Source organism: Taurulus bubalis (assembly GCF_910589615.1).
Source record: "Taurulus bubalis genome assembly, chromosome: 18".
In the NCBI taxonomy this organism is placed as follows: Eukaryota; Metazoa; Chordata; class Actinopteri; order Perciformes; family Cottidae; genus Taurulus; species Taurulus bubalis.
Window position 1 is genome coordinate 965,665 of NC_136606.1, and position 15,504 is coordinate 981,168.

The 15,504-nt window shown below is 47.1% G+C and overlaps 2 protein-coding genes across 2 annotated transcripts in view; both read left to right on the plus strand.

The window, feature by feature from the left end:
• LOC306750829 (NLR family CARD domain-containing protein 3-like) overlaps positions 1–484 on the plus strand; it is a 12,742-nt gene extending 12,258 nt beyond the window's left edge. Inside the window, exon 9 of the mRNA XM_079234303.1 lies at positions 1–484. This exon is cut by the window's left edge and continues 1,160 nt beyond it. The gene's annotated coding sequence lies outside the window, so the exon portion shown is untranslated.
• Positions 1–15,504, plus strand: part of dnah5l (dynein, axonemal, heavy chain 5 like) — a gene marked incomplete at both ends in the record, with an annotated part of 59,281 nt that overhangs the window by 528 nt on the left and 43,249 nt on the right. Inside the window, 19 exons of the mRNA XM_079234145.1 lie at positions 1,945–2,045; positions 2,528–2,716; positions 3,726–3,800; positions 3,877–3,966; positions 5,794–5,865; positions 5,949–6,053; positions 6,637–6,823; positions 7,357–7,522; positions 7,838–7,931; positions 8,040–8,138; positions 8,260–8,438; positions 8,569–8,688; positions 9,500–9,605; positions 9,977–10,072; positions 10,175–10,270; positions 10,393–10,563; positions 10,757–10,846; positions 10,921–11,076; positions 15,149–15,288. Of these exons, the coding sequence (XP_079090271.1) occupies positions 1,945–2,045; positions 2,528–2,716; positions 3,726–3,800; positions 3,877–3,966; positions 5,794–5,865; positions 5,949–6,053; positions 6,637–6,823; positions 7,357–7,522; positions 7,838–7,931; positions 8,040–8,138; positions 8,260–8,438; positions 8,569–8,688; positions 9,500–9,605; positions 9,977–10,072; positions 10,175–10,270; positions 10,393–10,563; positions 10,757–10,846; positions 10,921–11,076; positions 15,149–15,288 (2,332 nt within the window). The remainder of the gene's footprint in view (positions 1–1,944; positions 2,046–2,527; positions 2,717–3,725; positions 3,801–3,876; positions 3,967–5,793; positions 5,866–5,948; positions 6,054–6,636; positions 6,824–7,356; positions 7,523–7,837; positions 7,932–8,039; positions 8,139–8,259; positions 8,439–8,568; positions 8,689–9,499; positions 9,606–9,976; positions 10,073–10,174; positions 10,271–10,392; positions 10,564–10,756; positions 10,847–10,920; positions 11,077–15,148; positions 15,289–15,504) is intronic.

Below are 15,504 nucleotides of genomic sequence, written 5' to 3' on the forward strand. Positions count from 1 at the left end.
ACGTTACGGCGAGGTTACAGGGTTTATGTAATTACATAAACTTAACGATAAGTTTAATTTTGTCTGAGCCGATAGAACTCTTCCCACAATGCTTTACTGTATTCCAGCAATTTAAATGAAGATAATCAACGTTGTGGTTCTGCAGATCCTTTAGGAGACGTCACTTGACTCATTCTTCTCTTTTCCTGTCTGATAATGGCCATGGGGCTTGGGGGTAAGATGGTTTTAACACACAGCCGTCTAAATGTGAGGCGCTTACATGAATCTTGTTTCTAGTGACGATTGGATTTATACTTTTGAGCTCTTCTATTATTTTCTCTCATAGTTTCTTTCATATTCAGTTTGCTGCATGAATGCATAAAGAGAAAGTTTGTCACCGTTTTTCTTATTTTTCACTCTTCTGTAAAGTGTCATATTTCACCCACAATGCATTGCATGTGTATTTTATAAATGGATTCAATAAAGTGGAACAACTGGTCAACAAACGCCGTCTCTCCTGGTTACGTCTCCATTGAGTCTTCTGTTGTGTGTTTCGTTGCTGAGACACACACAAACACACACACACACAAACACACACCCCTATGTATCAGGGTTACCATGTAACCAGTCAAACTTTGACTTTGCAGAGACAATTTTGATTTCCGTCCTGATTCCACTGCAGCTCTCTCTCTCTCTCTCTCTCTCTCTCTCTCTCTCTCTCTCTCTCTCTCTCTCTCTCTCTCTCTCTCTCTCTCTCTCTCTCTCTCTCTCACACTCAGCAGGACGAACAGAACGAAGGTCAGTCGGCACTCGTCTCCTCTTTTACTTTCATCTTTAAGTTATTCAACGTGAGGATTAACAGTTTCTGTCTGAACCATTAAAGTCAGAGATAATGAGACAAATAATGATATTATTTATTTATCTATTTCCATTTGTTACTTAGTTGCATTTTGTAAATTTAAGTTATGTTATATATATAAATATATTTCTACAGTATATATACACATGTACATTATTGACTACTAATGAATGTATATAGATATACATATGTATATCTATATAAAATGTGTGTATCAATGTTAAATCATTTTTTGTGTGCAACTGATTGCATATTTATTCATTTCCTTGTAGAAAAAGAAGATTGATAGAATACAGGATACTGTCGTGAGTTTATGTTCCCACAAACAGACATCGTGAACGTCCTCATCCTCCAGACCAGATATTAAAATATGTTGGTTAAACCCTGGAGTCGTATATAACTGGTAGGTTTGTGCACGTACGTGCACGAATAAATCTACCAGGTATATACTACTCCCTGGTTCTTATTCACATTATGTAATCAACTATTCTCCTTTAAAATAATACCAATACGTCTTGACAGTCAGATGGCAGATCCAGAGTCAAAGGTTCCAGAGAGGGAACAGTCGCCCGTTCTTCATCCAGTCAGCAGCCATGAAGGAGGGCCGGAGGAGGAAGAGGGAGGAGGAGGAGCAGGAGGAGGAGGAGCAGGAGGAGGAGGAGCAGGAGGAGCAGGAGCAGGGCCGGAGGAGGAAGAGGGAGGAGGAGGAGCAGGAGGAGGAGGAGCAGGGCCGGAGGAGGAAGAGGGAGGAGGAGGACCAGGAGGAGGAGGAGGAGGGCCGGAGGAGGAAGAGGGAGGAGGAGGACCAGGAGGAGGAGGAGGGCCGGAGGAGGAAGAGGGAGGAGGAGGAGCAGGAGGAGCAGGAGCAGGAGGAGGAGGAGCAGGAGGAGGAGGAGGAGGGCCGGAGGAGGAAGAGGGAGGAGGAGGACCAGGAGGAGGAGGACCAGGAGGAGGAGGACCAGGAGGAGGAGGAGGACCAGGAGGAGGAGCCAGCACCAAACCCAGAGCTCCTCTGCTTCATATCCACAGAGGTTCAGACAACAAGTTGATTCATAAACTGAATATGTTTAGTTTTTTGTCCCTTTGACCTGTCTTCTTTCATCCAGGTGCTCCTGGAGGACGTCGGCGGATCGGAGGCCAGAACCTGAGAGCCGCTGATCTCACGTCTCCTCCGCCGGCGGCTCCGTCCTCCAACACTGGAACCTCCGTGAGTGAACAGTACCGGCCGCCGGCCACCGGAGGCGCTGTTCCGTACGCGCGTTCTGTTGTCTTAAACCAGAAAGATGCACTCAGTGTCGACGAGAGACACACACACACACACACACACACACACACACACACACACACACACACACACACACACACACACACACACACACACACACACACAAACAAGTCTGAAGTGAGTCTCCAGGATTTAGAAGACGGATCAGCATCCTCGAGTGACATCACTCGAGGATGCTGACTCGAGTGATGTCACTCGAGTTAGCGTCGGCTGAAGCCTGAAGAAAGTGCTACTAACGTAACACAAACCAATCACTGACTGAACTGGCGACAACCAGATGCATTGTGGGTAACGTAGGCACCAAGTTTTATCAAACAAGAGGAGCGTGTGGAATCATACTAATACTACTAATGTACCATGCAGTGACATCACCGTAACCCTCAGGGACTACTTTCTCTCTCCAGGTGTCCGGCAAGAGGACGGCGCTGCTGTCCAATGAGGCGAGGAGAGAGATGGCGAGGCGCGCCCGAGCCCTGAAGGAGGACAGACGGGCGGCGCTGGACGGCCGACACCGATACCTCATCAGCAGGCTGGTGGGCGCCGGGACGCTGCCGGAGCCGGAGGCGGAGGACGCCGTCGTCTCTGACGACCAGGTGGACTACAAAACCTATATTTAATACACCAATACATGAACTTATATCAATAAAACCCCTTCAGTTCCCTTTCCTCAAAATAATAATGAACAATAACAATAATTGCATTAATAATACTTATAATAGAAAAATACAGTGACAATAATGATGATGACAATATGCATAATAATCAATAATATAAATTATTATTGATAATAATAATAATAAAAACAATATTAATACTGATTAATATTAACAATATATACAAAGATAACAATTATAATAATGATAGTAAAAACATTAATTGCAATTATTTTAATATTATATATATGATATAAATAATCATTTATGTATATGATATATATATATATTTATATCATATATATATACACTTTTTGAAATTGACTGCTGATTTTGTACAAAATACCAATGAAATGTAAATCTATTACAGCTGCACTGAAAGTGGTAAATGACATTTGTGTTGCTCTTGACAAGAAGCAGCATTGTGCGTCTCTGTTCATTGATCTGTCCAAAGCATTTGACACAGTGGACCATGATGTTTTAAGGCTGAGGCTCCTCATCAGGTTGGTTCACGAGCTACCTTGAGAATATGTCTCAGTGCATCAGTATGAGGGTCTATTCTCTGATATTGCTACCGTCTGTAAAGGTGTGCCACAGGGCTCTGTATTAGGTCCACTTTCATTTACTTTTCATATAAATAATCTGCGCCAAAATGTGGTGGACGCTAACTGTCACTTCTATGCTGATGATACTGTGATATATTGCTGTGTCAACTCTTGTGCAGGCAATTGATCTCCTGCAAAATGCTTTTAATGTTGCTCAAAATACCCCCTTTTCAACTGAAACTCGTTTTAAAAACAGATAAGATAAAACTTATGTTGTTTTCAATAGTCAGAGTAGAGCACCGAATATCCCTTCAGTGGTCACTCTTGAAGGAAGTGGAATAGAGGTTGTTCACTTTTCAGCCAAATATATAAATTCTCCATTTTCATCGTCTGGTTCTTTTCAGTTCAGTCTGGTTGATGATTTCTTCGCTGTGAACGGATCCAGGAAGCTGATCTTCTTCTTTCAGAACGTGAAGCAGGTGAACCACCTTCCTCTTCCTCCGTAGCCACCAGGTCCTCTCTCTTCCTCACCACGCCGTCAATGTTCCTCCTCAGAACCCGGCCTCCAGTCACCCGGCCTCCGTGGACCCAGCGTCCTCCGCTGTGGCTCAGAAGAAGCTCTTCCTCACCACGGGGAGCTCTGAGGTGGGCGTGACTACAACACCGTCAGCGGGGGGCTTCATGTTTAAGGACTAACTGTAGAGCCAGGTTCACGGGTTTTGCTGGAGACCGGGTGTAACCGTGAGGCTGTTGGTGAATGCAGTGTGTCTGAGCTCAGAGCACGGCCGCCCCGCCTGTTCGATGCCCTCCATTGTCCGGCCTCGGAGGCAACAGTGGCTCTGCTTGAGTTGCTATGGCAGGAAGCTGCTTGGTTAGGCGGTTAGCCCGGTGACCCGAAACCCTCCAGCATGCTCTGGTTAGCCCGGTGACCCGAAACCCTCCAGCAAGCAGTCAGGTCCGCTTCTCTACAGTCAAACAAGCAGTTAATTACATGCATTAATAACATGAATTACATGAAGTAATACCATTAATATCGCTGCTCATGAACTCTGACTCGGAGTATTATAACTAGGGTTGGGTACGTTCCAACACGTCCGGTACCTACCGGACCGAAAAGCAACGCAGATTTCGGTGCTTCCTTCCGGTGCCTGAGCCGATTTTAATACTTTTTTTTTTTACACTACTCTGTAAAGTTGCACGGTATATAGTACTAAAAAGGTAGCGCGGTGCCCGCACGCTAAAAACGATTATTAAAATAGCGGATCAGAGCTCACTGCTGCTCTGCTCTCTGTCTGCCTGCATGCAGGGCGGGGCTCGAGGGGGCGGGGCTCGAGGGGGCGGGGCTCGAGGGGGCGGGGCTTCCAGCGCTCACACACACAGTGCGCGCACACAGAGATCGCTGCAGACACGAGCACGAGCTTTTGAACGCCGTCCTCGGCTTGATGGAACAAATCTCTCCAGTTGATATGAATGATGACGTGTAGTCCATAAAGCAGCAGTTTTAGGATCCAACAGAGTCTGAGTTCTGTTGCACACGGTCCCATCAGGCCACGTTAAGTTAAAAGGTTTGAAGCTGTAGTTTGAAGTGTGTTTTGTATGTACTTATTTATTTATTTATATCTATAGTATACTTAAAACAGTTAATAATATTGTTCAATTTGAAGAAAAAGAATTGCCTTGGCAATAAAAAAGTATGGGTTCAGGCACCGTTTAGGCACCGGTATCGTTTTAAAAGTATCGGTTTAGCACCGGTATCGGAAAAAACCCAAACGATACCCATCCCTAATTATAACACACTTGATTGCTGTTTGAAGTCTGCTTTATGCAACAGTGGAACATGTTTCATCTGCAGCCGGATGAAACCCTGATAGAATGAACATGTCGTGATGATGCATTATATAATAATAATGACCATAATGATACATGCTGTATTGAAGAAGACTTGAAACTAGAGATTGAGACATAAACTCATGTTTACAATGTTGTGGGGTGGTACAGTGGGTCCTTCAATCATTCAGAGGATTGGCAGTCCGATCCCCAGCTTCACTAGTCCCTGTCCATGTACAAGACACTAAACCCTAAGATGGCTCCTGTAAGCTGAGCCACCGGTGTGTGAATGGCAGCTACTCCAGACAGACAGGTGCCACCTTGTTGTTGTTGTTGTTGTTGTTGTTGTCATCAGTACTTTCCCACAATGTCCGGTCCAACTGATTGGACAACTGTTCTCACTCACTGCTCTTGACATGAGAATCCTCTTTAAATGTTCAGAGACGTCCACACACCGTTTAACTGGACTCACGACCGCTTGACATTTAAGTTGTTCTGGTTAATGTTTTCTTCTTGGGTTCGGATGAACTGATGACTTTAGATCCATAAAGGTTCAGACTGTCCTCCGGCTGCAGCCCAGAGACACGAGAGGTTCTCTCAAAGTCTTCCGATGAACACGAAACTAAACGCTGTTCCTTCTCTCAGCCTTTACTGGGGAAGTGTCTGTTCTTCCTGAGAACCACCGACAAGGCGATCACCACTGCCAACGTGCAGCAGGTCTGTAGCTCCGCTCCTCCAGGTTCTCTAACCCTTTACATGGGACCGGCCCTGTTGACTCGTGTCCCCGCTTGTGTCTGAAGGAGGTGAACTTCGGCATGCTGGACTGCAGCGGCGGCAGCAGCCTCCTGGACGGCCTGGAGACCCTGCTGGCTCACGTCATGCTGCCGGCCCTCCGGTCTCAGCAGGTACTCCCCTTCCACTGGATTTCACTCAATGAACCCTAAAGGGTTGTTATGCTGTCATGGGCGGCCTGACGTCTGCATATTAAACGCCATGTCGCTTATGACAATTTCACACATTTTGGACAGACATGGATGTAAACTGCCACTTAACCGGTTGGAGGAGGCGGTGCTTCTAGTTTCATTCAGAGATCTCGTTAGTAGCATCACTAGTAGATGATTTGAAGGTACCACGTCCATAACATGAATAGCTTTGTTCATTTCAAACACTTTTTATTCATATTTGATTTGAACGATTACGAGTTGAAGAGTTACAAATATATGATCTGTGTGAAAGGTCTGATTAATAAAACCAGAAACAACTTCATTCATTTCAATCTTGACATAATAAATACATTTCTACACATTATTAATTAACACTATAATCTTAACCTGAATTATTAAATCATAATTTAACAGATACTCTATCAAGACATGTAGACAATGAAAAATGGGTTGCTGCCTGTGGAAATGCGTAAGGAAATCCCTTTACTCTCTGGAGGCCTTAACGAGACCTAAAGGAGGTTTCTAGTGACGCTTCCCTCTGCAGGCCTGGGGCTCCGTTCAGGACGGGGTCTCCATTCCAGACGTCCAGACCTTTCTGACATCAGTGGATCAGTTCGTCAGTAATCTGAGCTCGGCCAGAGTCAACGTGGAGAGGAAGTTCCAGCTGCAGCCGGTCGTCCTTCCCGATGCCATCGAGCAGCTGAGCAGCCCGGCGGACTACACGGCGGCAGGTAGGGGGTCAACCACCGGAAGGTCTTCCTCCTGCTGCTCAGAACCTGCCGTGATCCAGCCCGTTTATCACATGTTCCACAGCAACACCGGGGGTTTCAAGGGTTCTTTGTAAGACATGGAGTTCCAGGAAGAACCCTTTTCATTCAGAGAACTCTGTTTGGAAGAGAGAGTTCTTCAAGGATTGTTAAAAGTGTGCATGTTAAAACAGGCTCCTGAGCTTCCTGGATGGGTTTTACATGAAACCCTTGGAATATAAAAGGGTTCTCAGTAGAAGTTCCTGGATGGGTTCTATATGAAACCCTTAGAATATAAAGGGTTATTGTTTTTTGTCCGCGTTTCTCAGGCACTCAACATGAAGTGTTATTTTATTCCAAAGCTCCTGTGTTCCTTCACATGTTCCTTCACATGTTTCTCCCGTATATATTTTGTCTCGTAAAGTTGTAACGTCCCGAGTGTGAGGCAACGTGAGCCACATCATGACCTCGCACCTCGTCTGTTGTCAACGTGGTTGTTTTGATTGTGCGTCTCTCAGCCAATGACAGCGAGCTGGTGGAGCGCCTGGAGGGCGTGGTCTCTGTGTGGACCAATCAGATCAAGCAGGTGCTGACGGAGAGCGAGCAGATGAGGAAGGAGGCCGATGACGTCGGACCGTCAGCTGAGCTGGAGCACTGGAAGAGACGCATGGTCACCTTCACCAGGTGGACAAGGGTTCAAACTCGTTAAGGGCTTCACCTCGTTAAGGGTTCAAACTCGTTAAGGGCTTCACCTCGTTAAGGGTTTCACATCGTTAAGGGTTCAACCTCGTTAAGGGTTTCACATCGTTAAGGGTTCAACCTCGTTAAGGGTTTCACATCGTTAAGGGTTCAACCTTGTTGTTTCTGTCTTACGTTTAGTTTCCTGTTTTATTTACTTGTGATTTTTCCTTGTATTCATTCACTAATTAATTTATTGATAATGCAACCATTTGTGTGTGTGTGTGTGTGTGTGTGTGTGTGTGTGTGTGTGTGTCTCAGTCTGATGGAGGAGGTGAAACGTCCTCAGGTGAAAAGGACTCTGGGAGTTCTGCAGGTCACCAAGTCTCGAACTCTGCAAACCTGGAGAGAGCTGGTCAGCTTCTGATAGGACACTGGGTTCAGTCGTAGCTTAGCAGCTGTTAGCTTGTAATGTATTGATTGGTTGATTGATTAGTTGGTTGGTTGGTTGATTGGTTGTCAGGATGGGGACATCACTGCCGTGGCTAACGAGGCCAAGGATAACGTGAAGTTTCTCTCCACTCTGGACAAGTTCTTCGGGCCGCTGGGGACATGCACTCCGGTAAAGAGAAACTCTGTGTCCTTTTCAAGTCGTTGGGATTCAAACCAGCGACCTTCAACCCGAGAAGAAGAAAGAGTGATGTGTGACCTCAGAGAGCCTAACCCCTCCTCCCCCCTGACAGACCAGTATGCTGCAGCACATTCCAAGTCTGATGACCAGCATCCGGATGATCCACAGCGTCTCCCAGTACTACAACACCTCAGAGAGGATGACCTCCCTGCTGCTCAAGGTCACCAACCAGATGATCGCCACCTGCAGGCGCTACCTGGCGCAGGGCGCGGCCATCTGGGACCAGAGCCGGTACGGAGACCGGACCTGACGAGACCACGTGCCCACACTGCTGGTTTACACCGTGTGTGTGTGTGTGTGTGTGTGTGTGTGTGTGTGTGTGTGTGTGTGTGTGTGTGTGTGTGTGTGTGTGTGTGTGTAGGGCCGTGCTGCTGCAGCGTATCTCTGACTGCTGTCTTCTGAACGTTGAGTACCAGAAGAGCTTCCAGAGCGTCAGAGACAAACTGAGAGAAAACCCTGAGAAGAGACAGTTTGACTTCAGGTGAAGTCCTCCTCCTCTTCCTCTTCCTCTTCTTCTTTCTTCTTTCTTCTTCCTTCTCCTCCTCCTCCTCCTCCTCCTCCTCCTCTTCTTCCTCTTCCTCTTCTTCCTCCTCTTCTTCCTCCTCCTCTTCTTCCTCCTCTTCCTCTTCCTCCTCTTCCTCTTCCTCCTCTTCTTTCTTCTTCCTTCTCCTCCTCCTCCTCCTCCTCCTCCTCACAGTGTCGCTCCTCTTCCTCCTTCTCCTCCTCCTGATGGTGTCGCTCCTCTTCCTCCTCCTCCTCACAGTGTCGCTCCTCTTCCTCCTCCTCCTCCTGACGGTGTCGCTCCTCTTCCTCCTTCTCCTCCTCCTCCTCCTCCTGATGGTGTCGCTCCTTTTCCTCCTCCTCCTCCTCCTCTTCCTCCTCCTCCTGACTGTGTCGCTCCTCCTCTTCCTCCTCCTCCTCCTGACTGTGTCGCTCCTCCTCTTCCTCCTCCTCCTCCTGACTGTGTCGCTCCTCCTCTTCCTCCTCCTCCTCCTGACTGTGTCGCTCCTCCTCCTCCTCCTCCTCCTCCTCCTCCTCCTCCTCCTCCTCCTCCTCTTCCTCCTCCTCCTCTTCCTCCTCCTCCTCCTCTTCCTCCTCCTCCTCTTCCTCCTCCTCCTCCTCCTCCTCCTCTTCCTCCTCCTCCTCCTGACTGTGTCGCTCCTCCTCTTCCTCCTCCTCCTCCTGACTGTGTCGCTCCTCCTCTTCCTCCTCCTCCTCCTGACTGTGTCGCTCCTCCTCCTCCTCCTCCTCCTCCTCCTCCTCCTCCTCCTCCTCCTCCTCCTCCTCCTCAGTGAGAACTCCATCTTCGGGCGGTTCGATGCGTTCTGCATGCGTCTGCAGAAAGTTGCTGACGTGACGTCTTCTCTGCAGCGTCTGGCTGCTCTGCAGCACATGAAGGTGATTTTTAATGATTTCATATTTCACCTTTCAAACTATGAAATATGTTGGTTTATTTTTTTTGCAGATGAGGGTAAATCATTTTGGGGATTTTGCTAAATATATTTGTGCATATTTAACACAAATCTTTTAAATCACTTACGCAATAATTTATCTTCACGACTCGCTAATAATTTTCTGAACAGAAAAATATTTTAGAAATGCAGAACAATTCATAAGCCAACAGCTGAGTCTCTCTGATATTTCATTTTTACCTTTTTAAGATTCAAAGCTTCTGTTTAAAAGTTTTTTTTACTGTGAAGCATCACTTTCCAAAATAAATAATAATAATTATACATTTGTATTTAGTATGAATAATAAATGTGTTTTAGGTCGAGGGCTCCGAGAAGATTTACGTCCGCTACCAGACCATCGTCTCCACAACCAGGTCCAAGACCTACGACGTGCTGGACCCCCGCCAGCTGGAGGTGATTCTATTAATATATATTATTACATATATTATATACAGAGAATACTAGAGGTATAGATATTATAGCTACATTACGCCACAGTTCACCTCTCTCTCTCAGTTTGACAGTGACTATGCAGACTTCCAGATCCAGGTTCAGGGTCTGTTCCAGTCTCTTCGGACTCTGCTGGACTTCTGGTTCCATCAGTCTGTCTCTGTAAGTCCAACACGATAAGAACCAGAACCGGATCCTCTTGTCGTGTGTGGATCTGAGAACCAGAACCGGATCCTCTTGTCGTGCTGTGGATCTGAGAACCAGAACCGGTGTTTGTGTTGCAGACGGAGCGGACGCTGCAGCTGCTGCAGGTGTTTGGATCCGGCCCGGCGGGTCTGGACCTGAAGCAGCACTACCTGCTGCTGCTGCAGCGCTACAGCCGAGAGCTGGAGGTGCTGAGGAAGACCTACCAGAGGCAGAGAGACCGGCCGCCCACGGGACGCAACCTGCCGCCGGTAGACACCTGACCTTTCTGCTCTTTACTCAGAACCAGCCCGGTGACAACGAGCACGAGAACTATTCTATGGATGAACCACATATCTTGAAACCAAAACATATACATCCTCTAACATTTTACAATGACTATGTAAGTTCTGAAACTGAGGCATGTATAGTAACCTTACCTCGGTAACGTCCGTGTGCTCTCAGGTGGCCGGTCGGATCCTGTGGTGTCGTCAGCTCTTCAGGAAGATTGAAGCTCCGATGTTGATCCTGAAGAAGAAGCTCGACGTCCTCAAGGTACGACCTCTGGTTTCATCAATCACACCGGAATCGCCGATCAATATGACCTCAGTGACCCGTCTCTCCGCCAGGGACCGGAATTGACCAAAGTCATCCGGAGCTACAACAAGATGGCCGTGGTGTTGCTGCAGTACGAGCTGCTGCACCTGCAGGCCTGGAGCCGCGCTGCCGAGAGCGCACCACACTGCCTGAGCGCCGCCCTGCTGGTCCGCCATGAGAACAGCAAGGTGCTGGATGGATGTGATTAATGATAGTGATGACATATACAGTGTAATCAAACGAGGCCTAGGATCCGGATAAGATGAAGCAGTTGGTCTTATTCCACCAAGCTTTCTATTTCGCTACATATCCAGCTCTGGAGACTAGCTAGCTAGCTAGCTACATATCCAGCTCTGGAGACTAGCTAGCTAGCTAGCTAGCTACATATCCAGCTCTGGAGACTAGCTAGCTACATATCCAGCTCTGGAGACTAGCTAGCTACATATCCAGCTCTGGAGACTAGCTAGCTAGCTAGCTACATATCCAGCTCTGGAGACTAGCTAGCTAGCTACACATCTAGCTCTGGAGACTAGCTAGCTAGCTACACATCTAGCTCTGGAGACTAGCTAGCTAGCTACACATCTAGCTCTGGAGACTAGCTAGCTAGCTACACATCTAGCTCTGGAGACTAGCTAGCTAGCTACACATCTAGCTCTGGAGACTAGCTAGCTAACTACCGTAATTTCCGGACTATAGGCCGCACCTATATATAGGCCGCACCTGCTCATTTTAAAAATAAAAAATAAAAAAGTACATAAATAAGCCGCACTTGTCTATAAGCTGCAGGTGTCCCTGTTGAAACGTGAGATATTAACACAGCAAGATGTTACAGGAACGATTTTTTAAAACTTTTAATTAAATAAATGCCGGTAACATCCACAACTAGTACATACATACGGCAAATGCTTTTTTTCACAACAGTACTAAAGTTGTCTTCTTCAGTATCGGAATTGAACAGCCTGAAGGTTTGTAATTACTTCGTCACACATTTTCTCGGCGAAAATATAGGAACCTACCAGAAAAAGTAATTGATCACTATCGCCATCGTCCTCCTGTGCACTAAAGCCAGTGAAGTCCTCTTCTTCAGTGAAGTCCTCTTCTTCAGTGAAGTCCTCTTCTTCATTGAAGTCTTCTTCTTCAGTGAAGTCCTCTTCTTCAGTGAAGTCCTCTTCTTCAGTGAAGTCTTCTTCTTCTTCAGTGAAGTCCTCTTCTTCTTCAGTGAAGTCCTCTTCTTCATTGAAGTCCTCTTCTTCTTCAGTGAAGTCCTCCTCTTCTTCATTGAAGTCCTCTTCTTCTTCATTGAAGTCCTCTTCTTCAGTGAAGTCCTCTTCTTCAGTGAAGTCCTCTTCTTCAGTGAAGTCTTCTTCTTCTTCAGTGAAGTCCTCTTCTTCTTCAGTGAAGTCCTCTTCTTCATTGAAGTCCTCTTCTTCTTCAGTGAAGTCCTCCTCTTCTTCATTGAAGTCCTCTTCTTCTTCATTGAAGTCCTCTTCTTCAGTGAAGTCCTCTTCTTCTTCATTGAAGTCCTCTTCTTCTTCATTGAAGTCCTCTTCTTCTTCATTGAAGTCCTCTTCTTCATTGAAGTCCTCTTCTTCTTCATTGAAGTCCTCTTCTTCTTCATTGAAGTCCTCTTCTTCTTCAGTGAAGTCCTCTTCTTCTTCAGTGAAGTCCTCTTCTTCTTCATTGAAGTCCTCTTCTTCTTCATTGAAGTCCTCTTCTTCAGTGAAGTCCTCTTCTTCAGGGTCGTAATGAAACAGCCTCAGCATTGCTTCGTTGCTCTCAGTCTCTTTCCTCCCGAGGATAATCCGCCTGCTGTCCTCCTCCTCACGCAGCAGTCCAGCCTTTCGGAACCCGTTGGTGGTGGTGGATTCTTTGACACTGCTCCACGCTGTTAGGATCCACTGGGTTGGTGGTGGTGGATTCTTTGACACTGCTCCATGCTGTTAGGATCCACTGGGTTGGTGGTGGTGGATTCTTTGACACTGCTCCACGCTGTTAGGATCCACTGGGTTGGTGGTGGTGGATTCTTTGACACTGCTCCACGCTGTTAGGATCCACTGGGTTGGTGGTGGTGGATTCTTTGACACTGCTCCACGCTGTTAGGATCCACTGGGTTGGTGGTGGTGGATTCTTTGACACTGCTCCACGCTGTTAGGATCCACTGGGTTGGTGGTGGTGGATTCTTTGACACTGCTCCACGCTGTTAGGATCCACTGGGTTGGTGGTGGTGGATTCTTTGACACTGCTCCACGCCGTTAGGATCCACTGGGTTGGTGGTGGTGGATTCTTTGACACTGCTCCACGCCGTTAGGATCCACTGGGTTGGTGGTGGTGGATTCTTTGACACTGCTCCACGCTGTTAGGATCCACTGGCAGACTTGAGGAAAAGTTGCTCTTCGCATGCGGTCAGTTTTTGTAAAGGATTTCTCGCCGCTCGAAGGAGGAAGTGACGTTGTGTTGTTGATGTTATGCTCGAGTGGGGCTGCTAGTTGAGCTTGTTAGCTGTTAGCCGGAGCTACTGTTAGCGAAGAGCCTGTTGCAGGGCTCTGTGAACACTCTGCAATAAACCTGCAAGCTAACGCAACCAACGTCTGTCTGCGAGTCGTTCCTGCGGACGTTACACTACGCCGTAGTCTTCAACCAATCAGATCTTTAGTTTGACAAACTGGGCGGATCCTTTGACGTGAGGGCCTGCGAGGTGGCGGAGATGTATGATTGGTCAGCGGGCCAGCGTGACCATTAACGTGCGCTGTGATTGGTCAAAGGGGCACAAAGCTACTAGAAACTTCTAGCTGCTACCTAGAACCTAGAAGCTACCTTGCTGCTGGATTTACTGATGACGCCTTTCGCGCAGAGGATTACGGACATGTGGTGAGTTACATGCTGGCTGTGTTACTAAAAAAACAATCTGCAGTCGTATTTAAACACAGCGCTTTTGTTGCTGCTGGTCAGACAACTGGAGGTGTGTGTGTGTGTGTGTGTGTGTGTGTGTGTGTGTGTGTGTGTGTGTGTGTGTGTGTGTGTGTGTGTGTGTGTGTGTGTGTGTGTGTGTGTGTGTGTAGCACTGCAGTGTTTTAATGTTGTTGGCTTGTTTCGTTAGCACTAAATGTGACTGGTTGTTTGGACACAACATCGTGAGGCGAGCGCTGCGTCATGGAACAGTGGCCGCGCCTTTCCTTCTTGTCAAAGGGACGAACAGAGCCGAGGAGTCCAGCCACGGGTGGTGCTGGCTGGAGGTTCTGCTGGAGGTTCTTGGAGGTTCTGCTGGAGGTTCTGCTGGAGATGCAGATGGGGGTTCTGCATCTGAGAACGCAGATGGCGCTGGAGAGGCGCAGGGCGCGCTGTTCACGGGGGCGCGCTGTTCACGGGGGCGCGCTGTTGTTGTTTTTTATATATATACTTTTCTATTCAGTCTGTATATTAATATTCTACTGTTTTACTGCTTATTTATATTTATTTATATTGCTTGATTTTATTTTATTACTCTTTATTCACTTGTGAGCAGTGCTGCCGTAATCCTGTAATTTCCCCACTGAGGGACTAATAAAGGATTATCTTATCTTATTTTATCTTATCTTATCTTTTCTTCACGGGGGCGCGCGCGGCGCGTTTTGTGACTTTACAGTTACTAATAGGGGGAAATACAAAATGGTAAACCATATGTGTCTTGGTGCTTGTAAGATTGAAACAGCTCCGCAGGTCGGTCCACACCGTGTGACCTCCATGCCCGTAATAGTGCAAATAAATCGGCCGTCTAGCAGTGAGCTCTGCTGTCCACACACGACCGTCTGGATGAACGCGCCGTGTTCAGTGCACGCGCAGGTCGGTTTGACAGGAACTCCTGGGACACTTTTTGTGTTGTTCCCCAGTCCGCACCTGATGTGGACACACGTCATTGAAGGCCTCGTTCCAAAACACTCCAACACTAAAACACTAAAACACTCCAACACTAAAACACTCCAACACTAAAACACTAAAACACTCCAACACTAAAACACTAAAACACTCCAACACTCCAACACTAAAACACTGCACTATGGTAGTTAGCCGATGAAAATCCATCAATTAGCCGCATCGTTGTAAAAGCTGCAGTCTCAAAGCATGGGGAAAAAAGGAGCGGCTCATATGCCAGAAATTACGGTAACCATCAATCTCTGGACACTAGCAGTGTAGAGGAGTCTGCCAGCAGGTCTGCTGTTATTGCTGAAGTAGTGTTCGGTTCCTCCTGGCAGGACAATGTGAGAGGAACTGTGTGTTTTCCAGGAGGTCTTCGTGAACCTGGACCCGGTGGTGCTGGAGGTGCTGCAGGAAGCCCGGTGGATGGCTAATCTAGGGGTGGCCGTGCCAAAGGTCATCATCGCGATGACCTCCAGAGAAGCACGGATCAAAGCTCTGCACAAGCAGTGAGAACAACTTCACTGCTTTGTTTTGCTTTTAGAATGTGAAGTCATGGTTTGACTTCACTGCACACACCAGTTGGTTTTTGTGGTTCTTCATGATCTGATTTTCATTGTTGTGTTTAGATGTAGCAATACTTTAATCTCATTGCCTTGAATATTCTTCATTTTGTTTTTGTTTTACATGACTTTAGTTGACTTTACTCAACTTGACTTCACGTT